This window comes from Filicampus tigris, chromosome 10 (genome assembly GCF_054856515.1).
Source record: "Filicampus tigris isolate MCC_2025a chromosome 10, RoL_Ftig_1.0, whole genome shotgun sequence".
Lineage (NCBI taxonomy): Eukaryota > Metazoa > Chordata > Actinopteri > Syngnathiformes > Syngnathidae > Filicampus > Filicampus tigris.
In genome coordinates, this window is record NC_141226.1 from 17,954,021 (window position 1) to 17,980,629 (window position 26,609).

A 26,609-nucleotide genomic window follows, 5' to 3' on the forward strand; every position below is an offset into this window, starting at 1 on the left:
TTCGGGTGGGTGGGAGTTAGGAGGAGGAGGAATGGGGAGGGAGAGTAAGGGGGCGGGGGTGAAAGTCGCAACAACCATGATAACCTACCTGGAGGTTATGTAAGTGCAGATTTACTGCAAAATGCTAATTCACATGCTGCAATAACGCGTTGCCTCATTATTTATTTATTTACTTATTTATTTCGTTATTTAGTTATTTATGTATTTATTATTTTCAACTTGCTTGACTTTTAATAAAATACATAAATAGCAAGCATATTAAACATTACATTTAATCCCTAAAATTGAAACGTTGAACTTTAAATATTTTCAAGAAAAGAAATCAGGTTTAGGGCGGCACGGTGGTCTACTGGTTAGCACGTCCGCCTCACAGTTCAGAGGTCGTGGGTTCGATCCCGGCTCCGGCCTCCCTGTGTGGAGTTTGCATGTTCTCCCCGTGCCTGCGTGGGTTTTCTCCGGGTACTCCTGTTTCCTCCCACATTCCAAAAAAACATGCATGGTAAGTTGATTGGACACTCTAAATTTCCCCTAGGTGTGATTGTGAGTGCGGTTGTTTGTTTGTCTCTGTGTGCCCTGCTGTTGGCTGGCAACCAATTCAGGGTGTCCCCTGCCTACTGCCCGGAGACAGCTGGGATAGGCTCCAGCGTGCCCGCAACCCTTGTGAGGATAAGCGGTATACATAATGGATGGATGGAATTCCGGTTTAACGGGGTGAACACAAATAACAATAAATGAGCTGAATTTGAGCATTTTCCCAGTCAGCATAGGCCCCATTGTCAAATCCGGGGTTGCTAAAAGATTATCCTGATCAATTGTCTTGTAGTGTGCTGTGTGTTAATAGGCAAGGCAGCTTTATTTATATAGCGCATTTCATTTCTCAATGTGCTTCAAATAGTTAAAGCTAGAACATTCAAAGGTATTTACAAACAAAACTGTTTTAAGAAATTTAAGCGCAAAGGGGAAAAACAGACGAATTTAAGACATTTAAAAGTCGAGTAAAGAGATAAAAAGTACTCTACTAAAATTACTAAAAGGATAAATGCAGGTGCAAGAAGAAGATTTTGGAATGATTAGCGAAATTCTTTAAAAGACCTTAATCGTAGCTATGGGGGGGAAAAAACAGTTTTTACCTAGATAAACGCATTTACCCTTGGTTTTCTTGGTAGCTTATTCCATTTGTATACTGCATAACAGCTCAATTCACCTGTATGCTTTGAACTCTGGGCTCTACTAATTGACCGGAGTCTAATCACCTCATAATCTTACTGGGTTTATAGACAATCAGCATTTATTTAATGTATTCAGGACCTAAGCCATTCAATGATTTATAAACGAGTAGCATCATTTTAAAATCTATTTTACAACAGACTGGGAGCCAATGTAAAGCATTTAGGTTTGAAGTAATATGGTCTGGCCTCTTTGTTCTGGTCAGAACCCAAGATGCATTGTTCTGAATGAGCTGCAGCTGTTTGATGCTCCCTCCAGTCAGAAGACATGTGGATAAGGTCTGATTGGAGCATGCAACCCCTCAAGCTAGATATGTTTTTCAGCTGGTAAAAGCTTTAGTGATTGATTTGATATGACTGTTGATAGTCCGATCCGAATCAAACACCCCAAGGTTTTGGACATGGTCTTCGGCTTTTAAAGACAGCGGCTCCATGTGTTTTCCTAACAGCGATACTCTTTTCTTTCTTGCCCAAAACAATTTCCTCAGTTCTGTTTTGGTTTAGTTGAAGGAAATTTTGGTTCATCCATGTATGAATTTGTTTTGGACAGCGACACAGCACCTTAATTGAACTGTTGTCATTGGGGACAATGATAAATGTAGCTCCGTATTATCAGCATAACCATGATAAAAAACATTGGTGTTCTGAAGAATTTGACCCAGGGGTAGCATATACATATGTATATTTTTGATGAAATCACATTTTTAAGGGTTATGTGTTTTAAAATAATGCATCATAGTAGGCTTATGTTTTCTTTAAGACCAGTCTTGACTCAAGAGACCTGTTTGTGTAAACATACACTGGAAAAACAGCTGACTATTGCTGGTGTGTCAAACAAGAGCCAGAGAACACTATAATTAAATTACACTAAAGCTATGCAGAAATAGATGAGGTGTCAAATGATGATGTATTCAACGATGTTTTGCTTTACAGTTGCATATTGTCTAAGAAATACATAAATACAAGATAACTATGCAATCTTGACTGTGAAACGGTTTGATGAATGAGTTATTTTTACTGTTACCGGTACATAAAACACCAACACTATCTGAGCCAAACACCTCTTTTTCAACACAATGAACGACTTGTACAGAAGTGAATGGTTGTTAGATTTTTCCCCCCTAGCTCTTTGCTGTCCTCTGCTGGACAAATGTGTACACTTCAAAACGCAATGGGTGTGCAAATGTCATTTCGTAACAATATTACATATATACTAACTTATTTACACAATGATTCTGTCTTGCAGAGGAGCTCGAAAACACAAGTTCAGTTGCGTAAAAATGTCACTTTAGTAGCACAAGTGTCCCAGTGGTTTTCTATGGCTTCTTCTCACGTTCCAATGGAAGACTCTTGTTCATACGTATGAATGCTTCTTTGCGTCTATGTGCCCTAAGAAGTGCGATAGAAGATGGACGTATGGATGGATCAATTTATTTATTGTGTAACTTGTAGTCCAATCGGGTTTTATGTTCGGTGGAATAAATAAATAATGCAATCAAGAATTATGTGGCTGAGTGTGACATATGATCATCTTGGCACAACCATCATGAGACACTCTTTGCAACCAAGCCACAGTCATTGAGTTGCCTGCAAGGCAACTTCATTCGGGGCAAATTGCTGACCGCATATACAGTACTAGGTCCATGCAGACTTGAGCACAAACGGAATAATAATACACATGGCTGTGAAATATACTGACGTGTAAGAACAAAATCCCAAGAAACAAATTCAGCGATGTATTACATTCAACAACCAATTATATTTCAATCTGTTTTGATCATTATCCCGACAAGGGTGCACCCTTGTCTGGTCTTCATCCTCCATTAACTTGGAAGTAGCATAAACCTAAAAAACGGAGCGTCAAGAAAACCCTCAAACAATATGAATAATAATAGTTTAGCTTTATATAGTGCTTTTCAAAGCTTAATATGAGTATATTATGCTAATTAAAAATGATTTATTAATTCTTTTCACTGTTATTAATTCTTCTTTGCTGGATTACTCTTGAAAAAGAGATCTCTGTGTTAATTGTTTTTTATTTTCTGGATACATGAAGGTTCTGATTGATTATCTTGCCATTCACCAGCGTTAGTGGAGGTCTGTGCTATTTTTCAGGCTTTCCAAACTATTGTTGAGCCAAGGCTCATATGTTACATTAGGGAAACCTCACGGCGCACCATGACCTTGTCTCAATTTACTCACAAATTAACTTACTCAATGTGACATCTGGGCCTGTTCAGGTGAACCCAAAGCCATTTATCTGTTGTATGAATGGCAACAGATGTTAATAGTGGAAGAGCAATTTCAGTAATTGCTCTGCCTGTCACTATACAGGTGCACTCTTCAGTTATACTGATTTTAACCTATGTATGTCTGTCTGTCGGTCTGTCTGTCTATCTATCTATCTATCTATCTATCTATCTTGAACTACAAATTTATGCCCCCCAAAAATGTCAAAATTAAAAATAACAAAATTATGTGTAAAAAAAGATGCAGTTGTTTCATTGTTGTTATATGTTATATGTTGTTATATAAAACTACGTTTCTGTAGATAAGTACTGTATTCATTTGACGTCACCGAGGCCCCTTTGACAATTTAACCACACCCCTCCTCATGTTGCAGCAAAACACTTCAAGCCCCCCCCCCCGTATTTTCCCACAATGCACCTGCAAACAACCAATGACGTAGCCCTATGCTCATGGTCAGTTTGCTTACTGACCATAGTAAGCAATAATCATAGTGTAATTTTAAAAACCATGTTATGTTAATTTTATTAATGTTTAAAAAAGAACAATTGAAAATACAAAAGCATAATTGATAATCAGCCATGAAATCACTCCACAGTTTATTTCTTAACCCTTTACTTTAGTATAACAATATTCCATTCCAAGTACATGTTTAAGTGTTCCCCATATCAATACTAATTTATGATCACTTGAAAAACTGATGTCCATCTCCCGCGTAACCAAAGAGCCAATCGTTTACGAACCGCCCACTGGAGATGACAACAACAAAACAGAGCGAGCGAGGCTGCTAGCGAAGTTAGCTCCTCGCTATAAACAACGGTTAACCCCTCTGGCTGCTCCTCACCCCACCACGGGTTGGATATTAAAAGCATCAGACCTCTTTTTAAAACGACAATGCTGTTCACCACCACTGGTCCTCGCTCACCATGACTGTCGGAAACCCAAGGCTAGCCGCGTCTTCGAGCTAGTGTTGCTAAGTTAGCTCTATGTTTGCCAAAGTAACCTGGCTTAGCTAGCTAGCTTGATTGCTAGCTTGTTAGCTAGCCCACTCGCCTTAGGTAAAGGTGGAGACCAACAACGGGAGATGCGGGTGAAGTGAGGTAAGACATTCCGTTTTGGACATTTATTCCACCGTGTAATGTCATATATATGCACCCATATGATCGGTAATGTCCGCTTGTTTCTCTGTTGAACGTCAGTTATATTTTCATCGACTGTTGCTGTGTTTGGCTAATGGCTACTTAGCGCAAATAGCAGGGTATCATTACAGCCTGGCTAACAGATGCCACTCATTTCAGTTATGGAAACAAACAAGAGTGATCTAAATGAGAACTGACATGTATTCAAAGCCAGACTATTGACACACATGAGCACAAAGAAAAAAAATACATGACAATCTGTTGTCCCTTGTGTGACCCTTCTAACTGAAGGGCCTCGAGATTAATGTCTGGTGACTTGTTTTTAGTGCTCTTAACATTTGGATGTGTTACCAATGTCGCCATTGTAGAAGCAGTGAAATAATTAACGTACACTACAGGTCGGAGTTGATCGTTATTTGTTAAAATTACCTTATTTTGACAGGCACCCATTATTACAGGCAACAATATTACTTGCGGCGTAAACACGACTTCTAGAAAGACGTCGTTGGAGTGTTTATAGTATAATTATCCAGATTGCTATAACTTTTCCAGTTGGTTTTATCACTTTCCTAAAATGAGGCGATCAAGATGTTTATTTATGTACATGCAGTTGTCATGTTCATAATCAGTTTTGTAATGAGGTCCTCTGAAAGGCAATTAGAATATGTAAGTATGTGGTTGAATAAGATATAAATATGTTTTCAAGGCTAATTTTAAACAATATATCCTCTTCATAGTTATTAATGTCTAGTAAAGCTGGTTGTGACTTAGACAATAGGACAGTTATTCCCTTTGATCATGACACGGATAACTGTCAACTGACATGGCTGGGGTGATTTGTTTCATTTGGTGTTTGTTTTGCTCTTTGCAGGGTGGCCTGGGAAGACTAAATGAACAAGTGCGGAGACCAGTGGCCGATTCAACATGAAGTTGTATGTATTCCAGGTTAACAACGGCAGCACACTGACGTTTGACACTGATCTCGCTGTCCAAACGTAAGAGAAACGGCCACTTAGCACCTTGAAACCCTTGTCTTCCTGCCATTTTGACATAGGTCTAATTTTTCTTTCCTTTCCTTTTTCAGTGTACTGGAGCTTAAACATGCCATCCAGGCGAAATATAAGATTGCAATTCAACATCAAGTCCTTGTTGTCAATGGAGGGGAATGTATGGCTGTGGAGAGGCGTGTCTGCAGCTACAGTGCTGGCACTGTAAGTGTATAATAATTTTATTTTCACACCAACTGTTAAGACAAGGTTGGTTTGATCCAGCCTGCTATGCAATTCTAAAAACCTCAAAGGCACTATGACAAAAAGCCCATACACATTTTACCCTAACGTGCTATTAATACATGAGAGTGCACACTTCTCAGATCGTTGCTTTATATTTTGTCATACATTTACCACGGAGCGACTTCACCGGAAGGCATATTTCAATGGCCCAGCATAAGAAGAACTATTAACAAAGGATTAGAAATATAATTTACCATTATGCTGAATGGAATTGTTATAATGAGCTGCAGACCTTTGCATGTTTTTGTCTTCACTGATCTGATCAGTCTCCTCTTGTGCTTCATAGCAGAGTGTGTTGTAAGACTGGACATTGGGGATGAAAAAAATAAATTAAAAAAAATAAAAAGCATTTCACTGTTTCTATTTCACTTGTACTTTTACTATATTTGGAATTGTAAAAAGCTGTGCGCAATTCCACTTCATACAAAGCCTGGAATCAGTCCATCTTAGGCCCAATGTGTTCAAAATAGTTTGAAAGGACAAGAAAATAATTCACTACCTGCTTCAGAATTTGCACGCCCTCATACATTGTGTTGATTCACAATTTGACGCCGTTTGCCTCCAGGAAACAAACCCCATATTCCTGTTCAACAAGGAGATGATCTTGTCCGACCGGGACCCAACCATCCCCAAAACCACCTTCTCTATTGAGAGTGAGATTCAGGTGAAGGTGGAAGAGTCGCTACTGATGCCAGCCGTCTTTCACACCGTTGCCTCTCGAACACAACTTGCTCTGGTAATTGACTGTGAATCCTTTCCTAAACAACGCTGGCCATCGCCTTTTTTTTTTCTCAATCTCAATACATAGTTGTCTTTCAAAGCGCATGTTTTCATTGTTTGTTCATAACAGTGCTTGAGATTTGAGCATTACTTATTATTTCACCAACGGTTTTGAACATGTTTTGTTCAAATTCTAGCTTCAGCCTGACCAAACTACAAATCCTTCACAAATTTATTCAGTCAAGGTCCGTGTGTTCTGATCCTAATTTACAAGAATACCTCAGAAAGGTGTGAACAGGTTTAAATGAATAAAGAAGTAGTACATATGCAGATTTGAATAAGAAATCAAAACTGTTCACATCTGTCAAGCATGCAAATTAGAATTATTTGTAGTCTCCTTTGACCAGTGGGAGGACAGTGGGATCATAAATGTTGCCATCACAAGCGTGCATGACGTCAATCACTACTGTTTTCGTTTGAAGGTAAACAAGGAACTGCAGTCCTCCAATAGCCAACAGGATTAAGCTTGTACTTGAATATCTAAAAATGGCTGTCCAGCGTGATGGGTTGTGGCCTACTACAACCATTCTTGTTAGTTTGAAAACAGAAAATGAGCTGTATCTTTCAGGTGTCACTTTCTTGATGTGGTGTGTTCTGCTTGCTGCGCAGGAAATGTTTGAAGTTGCCAACAAGCTTAGCTCGTTCTGTGAACGTTTGGTTCATGACGAACACCTCCAGCACCAAGGCTGGGCCGCCATCATGGCCAACCTGGACGACTGCACGCTGTCCTATCAGAAGCTACTAGTGAAATTTGACACTGCGTACTCGACTTACCAGCATGATCTGGAGGAAATTAAGTTTAAACTCACAAGGTAAGTGTCACCTGAATCAAACTTAGTATTTTTCCAGTACTGCGTATTTAGCAGTGATTGTGTGTTGCATTTGTTAGCACCACAGTTAGGCAGGTTTTTTGTTTTCTTTTTAAAGTGACATCCCAACGGCTGCATAACAAACCTAAAACTAGGCACTCTTTGTATAGGGACGCTTTACTAAGCTTAGGTTTACTGCCATACGAGTGTAAAAATAAGATAACTGCTTTATCTTAAAACAACTTGTACGGATGAGGGTGGTTACGGCATCTGTCTGGGGCTGAGTCTCTTTGAGTCTCAGTTCTTAATATTGATGTTTACAAACAGGCGAATCTCGATGGGAAAAAAAATCTTAATGCATTCTGCTAGTTCAATTTAAAAAGGTGAAACTCATGTATAGCTTCACTACACAGTGACGTATCTGATTGCCATACTTTATTTTACTGTTTTGACGATAATATTTTAAAGTTAATGAAAACCCAAAGTTCACCATCTCAAGGCATTAGAGTACTGAAATTATGTAGGAATTGGACTTTTTCCCATGTGTTTAATAAATCTATATAATATGAGTTTTACTCTGAAATGAACGGTTGAAATAAACGAACTTTCCTATGACATTCAAATATATTGAGCTGCTCATGCATTGTATCTGTAGCGTATGTATTGTACTAAACCAGGACAGAGACATGTGTACCACGTTTGTTTTGTCTTTACCATCGTTGGTACCCTTCTGTGCCTTTATTGCCCTTAATTGTCACAGGCTGGGGACGGCAGTCTCTGTGATGGCCAGGATACCTCTGCTGGAATGTTTGACGAGACATAGTCATCGAGAGCACATGAAGAAGTCCGCCTCCAGCCCTGAGAAAGATTGCGATGAGACTGAAGAAGAAAAATCGACAGACTCCGTGCTATGTGCCCCGGATGCACAGCGGGGCCAGAAGGTACCAGTTTCTACCGAGACATCCAAGAACGAAGGTGCTGGTGAGCGAGACATGAGTAAGATGACGGACAGCGGAGGGCTTAGAGCCGCGCTGCAGGATGAAGACATCCCCAAGCCCGGCAATATGCCCCAATTCAATGTCACGCTGTTGGACTGGATCAACGTGCAGGATCGACCTAACGATGTGGAGTCTGTTGTCAGGAAATGCTTTGATTCCATCAACAGGGTGAGTTGGTGTTTATTTCTTTTTTTTTAAATGCATTTGGTGAATTAAAAAAAATATATAAAAAATCTTGAAATTCTCTTTCTGACAGCTCGACCCGCGCATCATTCAACCCTTCCTAGCAGACTGTCGCGACACCATCGCCAAGTTGGATAATCAAAACATGAAAGCCATCAAGGGGCTGGAGGACCGGTTGTACGCTCTCGACCAGATGATTGCAAGCTGCAAGAAGCTGGTCAATGAACAAAAAGAACTTGCTCAGGTGCGAACTTCCAAACAGCACGACGGTTGACATGTTGATCTGTTCTTCCTTTCTCAAGTCAAACAACCAAATGTTACAGAAATAAGGGGATTAGTCTGACCGCTCCAATACTGTAGGAGAGAGTATTGTATTTATTGACGTTTATATGCATCTCTTACAGGGATTTTTAGCCAATCAGAAGCGGGCTGAAAACCTGAAGGACACATCTGTTCTGCCCGACTTGTGTCTGAGTCACACCAACCAGCTGATGATCATGTTGAACAACCACAGGAAGCTGCTGGATATCAAAAAGAAGTGCACCACTGCCAAACAGGAGCTCGCAAACAACCTCCAAGTCCGACTCAAGTAAAGTCCCTCGTGGTTGTTATTGGATCCTGTGTTGCAGGTGACTGCTTCATGCTCATTTTCACAACCCTATCGTTTGACTCTTTGCAACAGATGGTGCTGCTACGTGATGCTCCACGCAGACCAGGATGGTGAGAAGCTTCAAGCTCTGCTCAGACTCCTCACTGAGCTCCTGGAAAGGGTGCGCGTGGTTGAAGCCCTCAGTACAGTGCCCCAGATGTACTGCTTGGCGGTGGTGGAAGTTGTCCGGAGGAAAATGTTTATGAGACACTACAGAGAAGTCCGTAGTCTTGCCCTACTTCATTATTTCTGTGTGTTGGGCGTGATTATACAAACCGGCAATTGTTTTTGTTTTCCCAGTGGGCCTATGCACTTGTGAAAGATGGCAAACAACTGTATGAGGCGGAGAAGTTCAAAAGGGAAAACTTTGGGAAACTCTTTAGTAAGGACAAGCAATGCTATTGTCATCTGTTACTTGTTGACGTTGCACACGAGATCATGACTTGAACTGCTTTTTCAGGAAAGTCCTTCCTTAGAAATCGTTTGTTTCGAGGGCTTGACGCGTGGCCTCCAACATCATTTTGTGTGAGGCTTCATGTTTCTTGAATAATAGCATTTTACCATGATATTTTGAATCATTTTTATTCACTCTGCTCTCAATTGATCACAGACACGGAAACCGCGAAGATTTGATGATGAACTTCCAGACATCTCTCTTGATGACTTGCAGTACTTGAAATCATGTTGTCCTGTGGAAGTGCAGCCTTTCCTCATGTAAGCATTTACCGGTGACGTTTGTATGAAAATGCAATTGTAAAACGTGTATTTAATTTTAAAATCCATAAAATTCATTCCAATTGTTTGTCTCGGTAGGGTCCCGATGATGTGTGACTTTGATCCCTTGAATCAGCACGTGCAGAAGCTTACTCGGCTGGTCCAAGCTACACAGAGTTTGGACGACATGTCCGAAACTATTACTAACCTGCTGAGTGAACAAAGGGTAAATCCACATCTTTCAGAGGTGCTCCGTGGGGCATTATTCAACATGGGAAGTTTTCTAACCATAAACGATAACATTAAATGAAATTCATCATATGAACAGATTTTTTTGGACACTAGGAATTGAATATAGGGTGCTTCATGTTTTGAAGCAAGTTGTTCATGTTTTTTGTCCATTCGTCCATCAACACCAGGGTCAAATACGGCCCAATCCGTTCCTTTTACATGATCTAAGAGTCCTAATGTTCCTGCTTTTCTCCTTAAAATTGGTTAATTAATATGATATATTTATGAATGTTTTATTTGTATTGCTTTATCTCCTTAATAATTGTTTAATTGAATTATTGAATTTTTTAAAAATATTAATAAAATAATTTTTCATGTACATTTACATCATAAACATTTAACACACCTTAAATGATCTGATTTGTCTTTACTATGTTTTGTCTTTCAAGGCATCTTGTAGCCAGAGCACGCACAGGTCAACCGCATTAACACCTCAGTCCGCAGAAAGCCCACCTGGGCCGGCCGCAACCTCCAAAGCTCCAGCCTCTCTCAGCCTTCAAGGAGCCAGCTCTCATCCGCTCCACGTTCCCGCCCCTTTAGAGGATCTTTCTCCAGATAGTATCGACGCACAGACGTTTGACTTTGAAACCATCGGCCATCCCAGCATGGAAGGCGTCATGCAGCCCGGGTCCCTCGACCTGGATTCCCTGGCAGAGAGCCCCGAGTCCGACTTCATGTCTGCCGTCAACGAATTTGTGATCGAGGAGAACCTGACCTCCCCGAACCCCATCAGTGACCCGACAAGCCCCGAAATGATGGTGGAGTCTTTGTATTCATCTGTCATCAACGCCATTGACAACAAGCGCATGCAGGACACCACGACCCTGGAGAGGGAGAACTCGAGAATTGCTGTGCTCCATCAAGCCATTGACAACTATCGTTTAGCCGCCGAGGAGTCCCACTCCAACCTGAGGGGTGTCAAAGACGACCTGTGTCGCCTGCGAAGTCAGGTCTCTAAAGAGCAAAATGACTTTGGCTTTGCCTTGAGGAGTGTGAGCTCAGAGGTTTGCGACATGGTGGACAACATCTGCCAGGCGCTTGAACTGGAGCTGAAAGAGCAGCATCAGAGCGAGATTGTGTCCGTTCAGCAAGCTTATGAGAAGCAGGTCCGCTCGCTAACAGAGGACAACCAAGTCAACCAGAATATCGTGCGAGATGTGCAACGAGCTATGCTGGAGCTGGAGGGGCTGATGGAGCGCAAAGAAAAAGAACTCACCCAGCTGGAAGGCGACAAGGCGCTTTGGCTCGAAACGGAGAGCAACCTGAGAGAGAAGATCAAGACGTCTGAGCAGCTGATGAGCGATCGAGAAACAGAGCTCGATAACCTCTTGGCTTGTAGAGACTCTCTGAAAAATCAGCTGGAGAATCTGCATTTCGAGATCGAACGTGGCCAGCAGAAGATTAGGCAGGAACTGGAGGCTGAGGCGCAGGCGCACTTGAAGGAGCTTGAGGACAGATTGAAGGCGGAACATACAGCAGAACTGGGTAACCTCATTGAGGATCATCAGAAGGCTTTGGAACACATGACTGCTGACAACACGGCTAGGCTAAAGGAGGCAACAGACCACCACAACAGTGCTCTAAAAGACAAGGAGCTACAAATAAAAGACCTTGAGGCTCGCTATGCTGAGCTTGCAGAACTGCGTTGCAAAGTGGAGATGGAGTTGGCCCTCAAAGAGACAGAAGTAGAAGATGCGAGGGTCCTCCTAGAGGAAACCAAGATGCAGCAGGCCGTGGCAGTGAGCTCCCAGGTAGCAGCCGAGACGCAAGCACTCAACGAAGAGCTCGCGAAGACCAAACGTGAACTTGAAGTGAAAAATGAGGAGTACGAGATGGACCGAACCGAGTTGAAGAACCTCTTGAAGATTGAGAAGGACCACTGCATCTCGGAGTTGGTGGACAGACACGAGAAGGAGATGGCCCTGTTGCGAAGCGAATTATCCTCCATGGAGGAGCAGGTCCAGGATACTGACAGGAGCCACGCAGACCAACTTAAGAACCTCAAGCAAGAGTTGGACCAGCAGCTGTCTGCTGTTAATGAAGAAAAGGAGCTGCAGTTTAGGAATTTCCAAGAACTGCAGCAGGAGTTGAAGACTGCGAATAGTCATTTGCAGGCTGAAAACCAGCTTTTATGTAAAAGACTAGAGGAGGAAGCCTCAGATGAAGCTTTCAAAGTGCTGCAGTCGAAAAATGAGGAGATAGAAAGGAGACTGTCTGACAGGATACGACATCTTGAGGATGAGCTTCATAACAGGCCATCATTATCGAGGTAAACCTCACCGCAAAGTCTTGAACATTTCAATAATAAATGAACTTTGTTGTCTACGCTAGTGCTTTGCTCATCAAAAATGGCACGTTGTGCTTTTCAGTGACGCAGGGCTACCGCTGTGCGCCGAGAGCCGCGCAGATGCACCTCTCTCTCTGGACTCGGCCCTGCAGGAGCGCCTGCAGCAGGAGAAGGCCTCCCTGCAGACTCAGCTGGAGCTGCTGGAGAGGCGGAAAAATCAGGAGATCCAAAACCTCAAAACCTCACTGATAGCAGAACAACAGGTTTGTGCTAATGCTGTTGTTTACCGCAATATGTCTCGCTTTGCTTATACAACAAAATCCCTCTCTCCAACTTGATGTTTTACTGTCAAGTGCTTAGTTATGTGGAACTTTGCCGGTTCTTTTCAAAACAAGTCGCAAAATGGAAGTTTTCAGAAAAGGTTGGGAGACTTTTCTTAATTAAAGGTTAGACATGTAGAAGAGTGTGTCACAGTCATTTATGAATGAACACATCCTATAATTGAAGTATAACAACCCAAGTTTTGGATAAGCAGTCAGACAAGAAGTCATTGTGGTATGGGAACTGCAAATGACAAATGGGTTTTGGAGCGCTGCATAAAATTGGATAAAAAAAAGTTCTGTGGAACTTAGCAAACACAAAGAAACCTCATTATTTCACTACATCAATCTCTTCAAACATACTAAGTCTTGCCTTGACATGTATGCACTTGTGATTCAGCTCTGGGCATTTGAATACATTTAACTGTGACAGAAATGAATAGATTTCTCATTTTTACATTTATTTTGTTGTCAGAATATTCCAGAATATTCTAATGTGAATTGCTTTTCCCACAATGAAGTCTTTATTCCAAGAAGAATTTATTCAAAAAGTCTTATCTTGTCAAAGGATATTAGGCATTTTTCCCCCCACAATTTAAAACTTGGAGGCAGAAGTACATACACTATGCAGTATGCACTCTGTATACGTGATGCATGGATACAGCATCAAACACCCGGCAATCAAAAACAAGCCTGTGTTTGGGTTCTATGTACATTTATTTTACTTGGTTTTGAAAGAAAGGGGAAATGGGTTTGCAACTTAATCTTTTAATCTATTTTCATCCTTAACCCATTAAGGCCTAAAGTGCCTCAACAGCTCCCCAAAACCTAAGGTCGCCTTTGGAATTCCCCTAGAAAAGTTCTCCCAGAAATTCAACACTTACAAAATGATTACCGTAATATCTCAGGCCCTGTAACAGACAGAAACATAATTCCAAAAGAGTTAAAAGATCTTAGACATGTGGCCTTCACACAGGCAGAATTTATTATTATTTACTGTTTCATTCGAAGATGTAAAAATAACGTGTCAGTGCAAGAGAAGCACTATTTTAATTTTTTTAAAAATCGAGTGGTAATTACCATCCTCTATTCTGTCACAAAGACGTCAATATCGTCATTGTCTACAAACCACATCATATCACATTCGACTGGTTCCTCCGGTCGTGCACGTCGTCTAAATATCACTGCCATAACTTACTTTAATCAGAGCTCCCGGCGATCGACGGCGTCCGCCACTAGCCTACCTACGGCTCGAAAAAAATTCCACGACATCCTCCGCGATCTCGCGACACTGTCACGTGTATATTCTGATGCATTAAATTGGCCAAGAGACGGAGAATTGGATTAAAAAAGAACAGTGATGTATACGCTCCCCCGGTTTGAAAGGTAGAAAGAAGCAACAGCGTGGTAGAAACACGGTTATGCGCTCCCGGGTTTAATGGGTTAATCTTAATCTTAATCTATTTTCATCCTACGCCACTTTCCCAATGACTGAATGACACTTACTATTTGAATAAGATAGATATATGAATTTCCGTGTTGATGACCTCAGAGTTGTTGTGTCTAAAGTCATTGTGTCTTTCTATAGACAAACTTCAACACTGTTCTGACTCGTGAGAGGCTGAAGAAGGAGCAGATCATCAGTGAGCTCACAGAGAAGCTGCAGAATGTCACCCAACAGCAGGAAAAGGACAAAGGTGAGCACCTCTGATGTCCTCTTGAATTCACGTGAAAAGCACCAGATGACCACTTCCTTGTTGGTGCTCGTAGCTCTGATCGAGACTCTCTCTGAGGACCGAGCCAGCGTGATGCAGGAGAAGAAGCACCTGGAAGAGGAGCTGAACCGCCTGCGCAGCACCCCCCTGGTCTCCTCGGCCATCTTCACCACCCACCCGCCGGCGCATGAGGTCGTTGGAGCGTGTTCGTCCGAGCTCCTGGCGGACGCTGACCGACTAGCCTCTGTGGCCACCTTGGGGGACGACGAGCAAGTCGACTCAGCGGTGGAGGCCAGCATGGTGACAGTCCAGTAAGCATCCCGTTGGAATACAAACCAAAATGTTTTTTTTTTTTTTTACTAAAATTGACATGAAGAATTACAGTTGCATATCATCTCTTTCTCTTTTTGTGTGTCCAGTGATAACATCCTGATGTCAGAGGAAAAGCAGAGGATACTCTTACTTGAGAGGGTATTTACACACACTTTGTATTAGCAAAACTTCAACTAAATGGTTCACTTCAATTCAGTTTGGTAAATTGCACATTGAGATCTAGCTTCCGTTGCCATGTTTGTCGCTGCTCATCGATATAAATAGTATAACGTCACAGTAAACAAATGAACTGACTGAATGAACTCCTGACCAATGCCACCCCTACGGTGAAGCGTGGTGGCAGCATCATCAACGTGGGGATGTTTTTCAGCAGCGGGAACTGGGAGACTAATCGGGTTTGAAGGAAAGATGAGTATGGCAATCAACAGAGACATCCTGGATTAAAACCTGGCACCCAGGCTGATGGAAAATTAGCTTGTCAACTACATTGTGGTGATAAATTCATCTCCTTTTGATTTTTACTGTGGTGAATGACTTGTGAGGCACATTGCACAAACCAGCCAGTTTGGGCCTTTGTGTCTGGCAACAGTGCGAGCATCAGGTCGCTTCCTGATTGCCTATTGGCTATTGTTATTTCAATCCATGGCTCTGCCCATCTCTGTGTTGACCACACATAACGACTTGCCATCGTATAAATATTGAACAGGTTTCGCATTTACGATTGTGTCCCGGATCGTTTTTCAAGCAGCTCTCAGAGGAGTAAAGCACTCTTTACTCATTTCACACCACATGATAAACACTCAGGATAATCTTTCGTAGACATCTGACAATGGGGCCTTTGCCGGCTTTCATCAGAAAAGGAGAAAAGATTCTCATATTTGGCCCGATTGTCGGTTTATGTGTGCCCTGCTTTATACACAGGGTGGCAGCCTGCCTCTCTTTCAACTCTGACACTACTTACAAAGGCAGAACATGACCAAGTTCATTTTTGGTACCCCTTTCAACTTGTGATGATGGAACTGCAAAAAACTCTCTACATCACTGAACCCAAAGTGTGCTGCCCCATGAAAAGGAGATGGAAGAGAACTATATTTTATGTGGTCTAATCAGTGTCATCAATGATTTGTTTCAGACTTTACACATGAAGGAAGAAGAGAACAAGCGCCTCAGCCAAAGACTGGTCAGTCCACCATTGCTGCTATGCTCAGGCTGCTCCACTAGGTGGCAGTAGCATCAAAGAATATATAATCCTGATGAACCCACAGACAATTTGTAGCCTGTGTTTGAACTAAAGATGTGTACGGGCTATATATAAAGGCTGTTATATAGGATAAAATAAATTAAAGTTTACAATCAGACATATTTCCAGTCATTTTGCACTTCACATAAGTGATTTTCTTTTTTTTTTTCTTTTTTTTTTTTAGATGTCTCAAAGCATGTCTTCTGTGTCCTCGCGGCATTCCGACAAAATCGCCATCAGAGAGTAAGTGAAACGAAATTTTCAATTGACCTAAAAGTCGACACTACCAACAGACGCACAGGAATTCTGCACTTAGTGCCATAATTGTCTTGATACCTTTTTGTGTTTGCTCGCCTCAGTTTCCAGGTAGGCGATTTGGTTCTCATCATCCTGGATGAAAGACATGACAACTACGTGCTGTTCACCGTCGGCCCGACGCTCTACTTCCTGCACTCGGAGTCACTCGCTGCGCTGGACCTCAAACCGGGTTAGAGGCAAAGCTTTGGAATCAATAATTATGGTTTATTTCAATGGAAACTTATTTTTTCCTGTTAGTAAATGGTTGTGCTTAACTAGTGTGTATTTTGTGCTTGTGTAGCCTCGGGGACATCAAGGCGGCCGTGGGTGCTCGGAAAAGTGATGGAGAAGGAGTATTGCCAGGCTAAAAAGGTATTTAGTCAGACTATAACAAGCTCAGTGTTTAAATTGGAAATTCTCTTGTTGGCTGTGTTCGCAATCACTCCCTATCCACTACGTAGTTGCTTTTTTTTGTAGTACTGTTGGAATGTGTCGTGACCAAGTTATTGCCTTTGTATCCCACAATGCATCTTGAAAAGTAATGAGCAACAAAACTCACCCGAAAATCAAAATCCCATGCTGCATTGTGCCGATACAGAGAAATGATTTTCCATTTCTTGGGTATTGTTTGATCATTTGGGGTGCGAACATAGCCTTAATAGAAGTAAAGCAACAGATCACAATGTGGATGGACATCAAGTGCTTTGTTTAATTCATTTCCATAAAATACTCTCAGCTTAAAATGATAACTGAGTTTTTAGAATTTATTTATTTGTTCAATATTTATTACAGAAGGTAAGTAAGATTAAGGTGATACGATAAATCCGATGTAGTTATGCGTTAGTTAAGACAGTCCGCTATAAATAAAATGATAATATATTGTTCAGGGAGTAGGGAATAAGTGGATGATTTCGAACACAGCAGTCATCTTTTTGGAGCCGTGGGTCTCACAAAAGCTCTTCCTGTGTTCTCTTACCAGGCCCAGAACAGGTTCAAGGTTCCTCTTGGAACCAAATTCTACAGAGTCAAAGCTGTTCCGTGGAACAGAAGAGTATAATAACCAAGTCGTAAAATGTAGAAGTCATCTTTTTATTTTTTTCCCCCAGGACAATAACATTTCACTTGAAAGAACTTTTAAAAAAGAAAAAAAAAAAGGAAAGCTATAGGTCAGCATCATGCAATTTATAAGTCAAAAATACTCACCTGCTACGAGATTTGTTTTGTTTCTCTTTTCTGTTTGTTTTATTTTAAAGCAAAATTTTGTTTTGTGGACCAAATGCTATTAACATGAATAATTAGGGCGTTGCCCTATTCACTGTGGCATGAAGCCATATGACCTGCGTATAAGAAAACAGAACAAAATGTAAACAGCATTAGTTCTCAGCATTATTTCTCAGCATTATCAGCATTTGTGGAAAATACTGTTGTCATCAAAATAATTAAATGAAGAAAATATATATATACAGTACATTTATTATAATTATTAATGTTTATGGAGGAATGTTCATGGCATGCATATTGATATGTTTTCTTTGATTTGACTTATCCAGATAAGTGTCGTAGTGGGAAAATGTAGTTGTTCCTCACAGCAAAGCAGTCAGGCCCTCTTGTGAATACTGACGTGTACATTATTATGGCTGAGCTGAGTGGGGAATAAACAAATCACCTTTGCAATCCTGAAAATGCACTTTGAAAAAAAAAAAAAAAAAGAAACAAACAAACGTCCAAAAAAAGAAAGAAGAAGCATCTTTTTGGGAAGCAACGGAGCTGTTGTGATGATTATGACGTCAATAATCATGCACAAACTTTCTGGTAGAACTTGTAGAAAGGAACTCTGTGTGACTGTTTCATGATGAGACAACATTTTAAATTGGCCAGCAGATCTCCCGTGTAATAAGAAAATGACTGTATTGCAAAAGAATAGAGTTTTGAAACAATAAAGGATGGATCCCAAATAAACTTTCACTGCCTTTACTTTTTGCATGCAGTGAAATCCCAATTTATTACACTTTAGATGTAGAACTTACGCTGTCTTCAACATAACTCTAGTTAGCTGAGCAAAAAAAGTCTAGTTTTCTCACAGCAATATTTTTTCTTAATGGTAACTGCAATAAGTTACAGTTACATATTCCAAATTGATTGCCCTTTTAATATGTGATACAACCACACAGTCTTTTTGCACACTCCATTTTACTTTGCAGTTTTAGGGGGATAAAAGTTTTGGGGGGTTTTCTTATTATTGTCAAGCCGCTGCTGCATTACCCGCTCGGCTTTAAAATAACTAAAGTTGGCTCATTCCAAGTTGATGGCAATTTTACTTTGGCATACAGACACACAACACATTAATATGCTGCCTTTAACATACAGTAACTGAAGTTAACTGAGCTGTATTTCATTAATTTCATTTTTATCACGTTGCTGTACCATTAAGCTACCATTAAGCATCATATTTGCCTTTGACATAGCTGAAGTTAGCTTCTTCCAAGTTGACAGCAATTTTAATTTCGGATCAACTTGTACTGTCTTTCACGTTTTGAAGCTTAGGTTATTTTATTCAGCAAAATTTCATCCTTATTTCTATTTAACTGCTGCGGCATCAATTTTTCAATTGTGCCTTGAATATAACTGAGGCTACAACTTATTCAGTATTTATTGTATTTTTATTTTGCACGCACCCATTTCACCATAACTTGAATATAGGTTCGCAGATTTATAAAATAAACAGTTATTTTTCTTCAGCTGCTGTGCTATCACTTTCCACCTTGCCTTCAACCTAGCTAAAATGAACCTATTCCAAATGGCAATTTTAATATGGGTTACACTCATACAAAATTTAATGCATTGCCTTTAACCATAACTGAATCGAGTTTAGCAGGTTAACCCCCTTTGCAAAAATGAAAATTTGTTTTCGTTATTTTTCTCTAGCTGCTGAACCATCACTTCTTCATATTGTCTTTAACATAATTTAAGTTAGCTTATTCCAAATTGATTGCGATTTTACTATATGATGCACTCACAGAACTTTAACTCTGCCTGTAACAGGGATGGGCATGTTGGAGGGGGCCACAATTTTTCATCAGTACTACTTGGGCGGGGGCACTTACTAATAAGATGTATGATATAAATGTCATTTTAAATATGAACAAAACGTACATACGTCCAAAATATGTGCTCTTAATATATTTCATTTTTGATATTACTTTCTTCATTGCATGTATAAAAGACCCACTATCCTAAACCACCAACAAAAAGTTCAAAGTTAACAACAAAATGACCACGCACTGCATTGTATTCAAATGCGAAGAGCTCTCTTGCATAAAAAATACCTTGCAAGGACAGCACAAAACTACTGAACAAGAAACCAAATGGTGCAAAAACTCATTTTGTACATTATTTCGCAAAAAAACTCACTCAGAATTTAAATAATTTTGAGGCGGTATGTTTGTCCTTCATATCATTCCAAATCCGCAAAAAAATATGAAGCCTACTCACGTTGTGAAATAGGAAGTAAGATGGATTGTAAGTGCAAGACATTTCTGCCATCTAGTGATGATTGGTGATATTACAACTTAGTTGACCCTTCATATTCGCTTTTTGACACCCGTGGATGCGCACATTCGGGGACTCTTCTTTTCGAATTAATTATTCGTTATTTCGGGGGCATCTAGAATGGCATTAATCACATCTTTTAAACAATTGGCAGACGATAGCGCAATCTTTTTATGTTTTGGGGAGGAAATGTTGCAGTTACACTCACACAACCTTGAACACACTTCTTATAATATAACTGAAGGTATTTTAGGAATAAAAAGTTTTTTTTTTTTTTTTTAAAGCTGCTGCACTTCATTTTGCCTTTCACATAATTGAAGTTCCATATAGATTGCAATTTTACTTTGGGACACACTCATAAAAGTACCTTAAAAATAATTATTAGTGACTTTGGGGGCATCTATAATAACAAATTGCTTTAATCACACCTTTAAAACAGTCGGGGGAATTCGGCACACTATATAGCACATTCATTTAATTTCCCTTTTGAGGAAGCGTTGCAGTTGGCACGCGGCTGCAGGCAACAGACTTCAAAAAGGCTTCAAATAGGGGGGCCCGGGAACGCCGCGGCCCTCATGGAGACGCGAGCCCACCAACATCACTTTCCCAGTTCACAGCGGGGTGCATCGCAGCTCGCCGCCGAGCGCTCCCTTACCATGTGGGTCTCGGGGTGTTTGAACAATGTTTAGCTCTATTTCCTCCGCTCAGCATAAGCCTCTTGTCACATTTTGGATGGCTCCTTCATAAATTGATGGTGTGATTCCTACAATTTTCGGGACAGGCCTGAATGACAAAATATGCAACACAACATTCGATACCGAGGTGGCTGGCAAGCGCCGAGCATGTGCACTGGACAGGCTCTTAGTGTAAATGTTTACAACCCCCTGCTGAGCTCGGTGCTGCCTGCAGTCGCTCTCGTCAGGCTGAATGGGAAGCCGCGTTGCCATGTGCGCCCGTTTCCACTGAAACCTTTGAATGGCTGTCAAACTTCTCCCTGCAAACACTTGACGACCCCTCCTCAGCGCGGGCCAGCTTTTAATTGGCTAGAGAGTAGAATGGACTGGACACCATAGTGGGCACCTTTGAGCTTCCATATTGTTTGTAACAGATTTAAATAGCTAAAAAAAAAAAAAATTGACAATGGATAAATACATTTTCTTCATTCCATTAGGGAAAACAAATAGAAATGTAGCAGAGTAATAAAATATGACTAACACACAATGGAAATTGTTGAGCTGTAAAGGTGTTCTTACAATTAAAAACAAAAACTGATAAATGGTAAGTGTAAAAAAATTGAATGGCGGGTATTTTACATAAATACAAAATAAAGTGGAAAAATATAACCAATTATCAAACATAACCAAAATCAGATTTAGAAGCACTCATTTGTAGGTCAATTACTGCCGCAACAAATGATTATAATCAATGAATCTCACTTGGCAGGCAGGACTTTTTGGGTTCGCCTTGATTGCTCTGAGTCCCACTCTGCCCCACTGGTGTTCCACAGGGTTTTTGGGTCCCCCTGCTTGTTTGTATTTGCTGCCCCTGGGTTCCATCTTAAGAAAGCATGATATTTCCGCGACTCGGGGCCCCTGGCATCTTAACTAAAGCCAACAGTCTCGAATTTGTTTTTTTAGAATGGACAGTGGTTTTCAATTGGCCTCGCAAATTGGTGCTCTGTTGTAAAATCCATTTATTATTATTATTATTTATATCTTGGGCAGCTGGCTGAAGTAAAGCCTCTCCTTTAACAGTAGTATTTAGAAACATTAATCCATGCCTTTGTCACATCTCAGCTGGATTACTGTAATGCACTTTATTTTGGAGTCAGCCAGTCCTCCCCTTAAGCGTCTCCTGTTGGTCCAAAATGCTGCTGTTCACCTCCTAACTGGAGCTCATAAGAGGGAGCACATAACTCCAATTCTGGCATCCCTTCACTGCTTCTCTACATTTTAGAGTTCATTTGAATATTTCATTTTTCTTTCAATCTTAAAATGGTCTTACCTCTCTGAGCTCCTCCACCTCTACGTACCTGCCAGGTGCCTCAAGTCCACGCAGTACAGAGGATTAAGCGGAGCGTCAAAGGAGATCGAGTTTTTCCATTGGTCCCTCCCTTTGGAATGACCTTCCCGTTAAACATTAGGTAAGCCCCCTCTCTGTCCATTTTTAAAACTTAGCTTAGCAAAGGTAAATATTTTCCCCCCCCATTTACTGTAGTTTTCACCATTCACTTTATTTATTATTGCGTAGAACTGCACTGCACGACACTGAGAGCTGTTTCTAATAGTTCACTTTTAGCTACAATAGGGGTTCGGAGTATTAGAAACGGTTATCAATGAGTAACCTGCAGCCACAATAATTAGCATAATGTCAAATTGTCAGGCTTGATACAGCCTGCTTGTGTATCGGGTGTCATTCCATTCAGCTGTACTGAATGCGTGATACATTTGAACTAGTCCACTTTTAAAGGCATGTAATCAGCCGTCTAGATGCTATTTGATCAGGGCAGGTCTGTTAATACAGCTTGAAAAGGGCCTCAGTTACAATCCAGAGAAGCGCCACAATGCCTTTTCTCCCCGCGTCAACACGCAGGCTGCTGAAGCTAAATGAAGGTTTAGACGAGCGCACGGGAAATATCAAGACGATGTCGGCGGTGATTCACAAAGAATGTCAAATCTCGTCCTTTTGTCACGCGCATCATCCGCCGTTTGCAGATAATACACAAGTTTTATTTGATTCCCTGACACTCGGCAAGATAGATACGGCTGTAAATAAACAAGCATTGTTTGTCGAGGGGGTGCGGGCGGGGGGGGAGGTAAATATATGCATGAACTTCAAATGACAGATCAATGAAAATGAATAGGCAAGCCTTCACGTAACATTTTTATATTTTTGAAATCTAAATGAATGCCAGCGTTTGGAAAGAAGAGCCAAGGGGAATTAAGGCTGAAAGTGCAAAGCAAGAAGGAAATCGACTTAATGCCATCACATTTCCGCCCTATTCATTGCCTCCGAGAGAGAGAGAGAGATTAGGTTACATATCTGCTGTCAAGTGGAGAAGTTCACCTAAACACAATGATGATCAAACAGACATGCTTTAACAGACATGCTTCATAATCTCATCCACCATTGTGCCTCGACTGCAGGTTGAGGAGGAAATCTTAGACAGGGCCAGATTAAATGTGTGATGAAATGTCGGCGAAATATGACTGGAAGCCTGCTAGAGTTTTTTTTTTTTTTCTTTTTCTTTCCCCAACCCACATAATCGCTATTAGTAACACACGCATCTGCATACATTTGAAATTTCAACACATTTATCGGTTCGGGATTGGAAATTGTCACCAAGTGATGGCAGCGTTTTATGGCTAATTAGCGGTGTGAAAGGGGAGCTTTTGAGGCTCCCTCGCAAAGGAAAAAACTGCGTAGGTTTGTGTCGTACCCAAAAGGCACATTTGCAGAAAAGTTTGGCGGCGAGCATCGAGTGTGCCTAACGAGATGAAAAGTGTATCTTTGTACGCGTTTTAAGTCAAGTTTAGACGATGTTTGAGACCTACAAAAATAGAAAACTATCATCTGCACATTTTTTACTACAGAAAGTCATTGGAAAAGTGGAAGTATCAGATAAATAGCAACTGTCCTCTCTAAATTCCACCTTGCTGTATGGAGTGAAAAGTGAAGTCTTGCAGGCCAGTCATTACAGAAGCACCACCAAAGTGTGATCGTTCATTCACCCTTTTGTAAAAAAAATATATTTTTGGAAACATAACAATCATTTTCACGACAGTGTATTATGAAAGGCTTTTGAAATTGGGCAAACATTGTTTGTATTGTGTTTTAGCATCGTAGTCTTTAATTTTTATTAAAATTACCCTCTGGTGCATCTCTGATGTACTTAAATCCTGGTAGTCCTAGTGTCAAAGTTTTGAAGATTTGCGAGACATTAAAAAAAAGAAATAAAGATTTATCCGGGATTCAGTGACATCAATCTGCATCTTTTTAATAATGAAAGTCATTTGGTATCGGGTCAATAGCAAAAGTCCTTCTTTAAAGTCAACCCAAAAATTGTCTTTACAAGAATACTGTATGTTCTATGCGCCTGCACGAGTCAAAACACGGCATTCTGATTAATATTGCATTTGTGGAATCAGAGGTAAGCAGCAAAATCCACCCGTTTTTGTCCATCTCAGGCGGCGACCATTTTGTCACTTTCTGTTGACTAAAAATGACATCCCAGTTGCTCAGGTATCAACCAATCACGGCTCAGCTACAGAAAACAAGTGAGCCGTGATTGGTTGTTACCTGAGCAACTTCGATGTCATTTTCAGTTGACAGAAAGTGACAAAATGGTCGCCCCCTCACTTGTTTTCTGTAGCTGAGCCATGATTGGTTGTTACCTGAGCCCTTAGGCACTGTGATGTAATTTTCAATTTACAGCAAGTGACAAAATGGCCACCCGCTGAGATGGACAAAAATGGGTGGATTTCACTACTTAACTCATATTCCACAAGCACAATATCAGTCAGAATGCTTTGTTTAGACTAGTGGGCCTGCATAGAACACATTCTTGTAAATAAAATGTTAGTGGGGACTTCCCCATTAAGTTCCGCCTCCCTGCGTGTCGTCAAGAGGCCCACATTTCATTGGAGAATCTCACATGTCAATCATTTCAGCAGCACCACACAAGGGCAATAGTTCACTTTTTTGTAAATATTTGTTTATTCGGGCCAAGTGTTCAATAGAATGTAACTACATTATTTCATCAAAATGTATATTCTGGAAGAGAATGTAACTACATTATTTTATCAAAATGTATACTTCAGGAAGACCTTAAATAATTTGAAAAATAAAATGTTTTTATAGTAAGAAAACTACATCGGAAAAAAAGTAGGGAAAACTTTGATTGGAATTTTGGCAAATGAATAATTTTTTTGTATTGTATTTAGTAGTCTTACATTTTGAACACATTCAAGTTACCACCCAGCGCAAGCCTCCTCTATTTCAAGTAGGCAAATTCTTTACACGTTAACTTGAATTGCACGGGTAATCCTTCCAAATATAGATACAAGTGTGGAAATAATTATTCAAATAGCTTGTTGCACAAATCGCGTTAATGTAGCGCGTGACACCGTTTTTGATTCCCCGCCGTGAAACAAAAGCAAACATTAAAAACGGCCTTGTTTTATATTTGTAATCTGCCAGCTTACACTGACAAGTATATAATCGATACAAATAGTTGTGAAGTGTCTGGAAATAGGCGGGCGATTTCCACTAGCTATTTTTTTTTTTTTGCAGCTGCAATGTGGTGTCGAGCAAATGACACCAGCTTTGATGGCTTGTATAGCTTTTTGAGATGAGCCTCTTTATGCCCGCTTGCCGCGCCATTATGGCTTTGTTGGAAAGCTTGTTTACCTGCTGATAACATACACTGGTGGATTCGGGAGCAGCGATCCAAAAATCTGCTGCCAAAGTCACTCAAGTCTCATTGTGCTGCAGCAAGGGGGAAGAATGAAATGTTTACGCGGAGGGGAATGCAAATGCTAAATGTGAAATCAAACTATGGGACCAATAAGGGATCAGAATAACTTTGCCAGGTTTTATTTTTAGCCCAGTTGCAATGCTAGATTTGTGCAACTCTCTTTTTTGTTTAGCCTCTGTGCAATTGGCTTTGCTCAGTGGCTGAAAAGATTCTAAAACTGCAAGGTGCTTTGTCAGCCACGGTGAAACAAAATATCTCCTGGGCCTGGTACAATCTGAGGTGCATTTATGCATTCAGATTTGATATCTATTTTCTATCGATTTACATCACTGAACACCTGAAACAAACAGCCCAAATCTCACTCGTCGGTACAGAAACTGAAGTCCTAAAATCTGTCAGAGACTACAAGCGTGGGCAAACATGAAAAATAAACATGAACACTGGTACAGAACCACAACAGAAATGCCAATTGTTTTGGACAGTTGCAACATCAGGCAGACAACGAGGGTCAAAACAGCACAAATGAATGTGAAATGACAATTATTTTTGACTAGTTTAATCAAATATCAAGTGATCTTTATCTCGATATAGCTGTGCTGACATTTAATTTACACCCAATGCTTGTGGATTCCGAATGAAAAAAAAATGTGATTTGATACTGAATCGTGATTTGATACTGAATGATGTGGAATAATATTGATGCAAAATTAGAAATATGGTGGTGAAAATGGTGGAATGTTTGGAATGTGTGAATGTTGAAAATCATTCCCATGGTGAATTGAATGAACTGAAAATCGCAATGATGTGAATTTGTTACCAGGTATGTTGAATGTGTCTTGGAATTAATGGGGAACTTTTGGGTGAAAAATGTGGCGCTGTGGAGTAATTTTAATTGTTGGAATGAGAAAAATAATAGCCTGCATTGTGTGAATTTTTGGAATATGTTGATGTTGGAGTGGTGAGAATTGATTGAGAAGTGTGGAAGGAGAAGCATGTCAAAAAACTGAGGAGTATAAAATATAATGAAGTTAAATTTGGTAGAATAACGTGAATGTGTTCAGCAG

The 26,609-nt window shown here is 40.5% G+C and overlaps 1 protein-coding gene across 1 annotated transcript; it reads left to right on the forward strand.

Moving 5' to 3' along the window:
• The first annotated feature begins 4,201 nt into the window (after window positions 1-4,201).
• On the forward strand, window positions 4,202-18,479 carry rb1cc1 (RB1-inducible coiled-coil 1). The gene is made up of 23 exons (XM_086043583.1): window positions 4,202-4,573; window positions 5,484-5,607; window positions 5,697-5,823; window positions 6,470-6,640; window positions 7,294-7,496; window positions 8,254-8,659; window positions 8,748-8,918; window positions 9,079-9,263; window positions 9,357-9,543; window positions 9,624-9,705; window positions 9,784-9,848; window positions 9,934-10,037; window positions 10,137-10,263; window positions 10,718-12,597; window positions 12,698-12,878; window positions 14,524-14,632; window positions 14,706-14,961; window positions 15,070-15,121; window positions 16,116-16,163; window positions 16,408-16,466; window positions 16,583-16,710; window positions 16,822-16,892; window positions 17,500-18,479. Exons 2-23 carry the CDS (start codon window positions 5,537-5,539, stop codon window positions 17,575-17,577), a joined length of 4,761 nt encoding a protein of 1,586 aa, XP_085899709.1. The 5' UTR covers window positions 4,202-4,573; window positions 5,484-5,536; the 3' UTR covers window positions 17,578-18,479.
• Window positions 18,480-26,609: the final 8,130 nt, after the last annotated feature.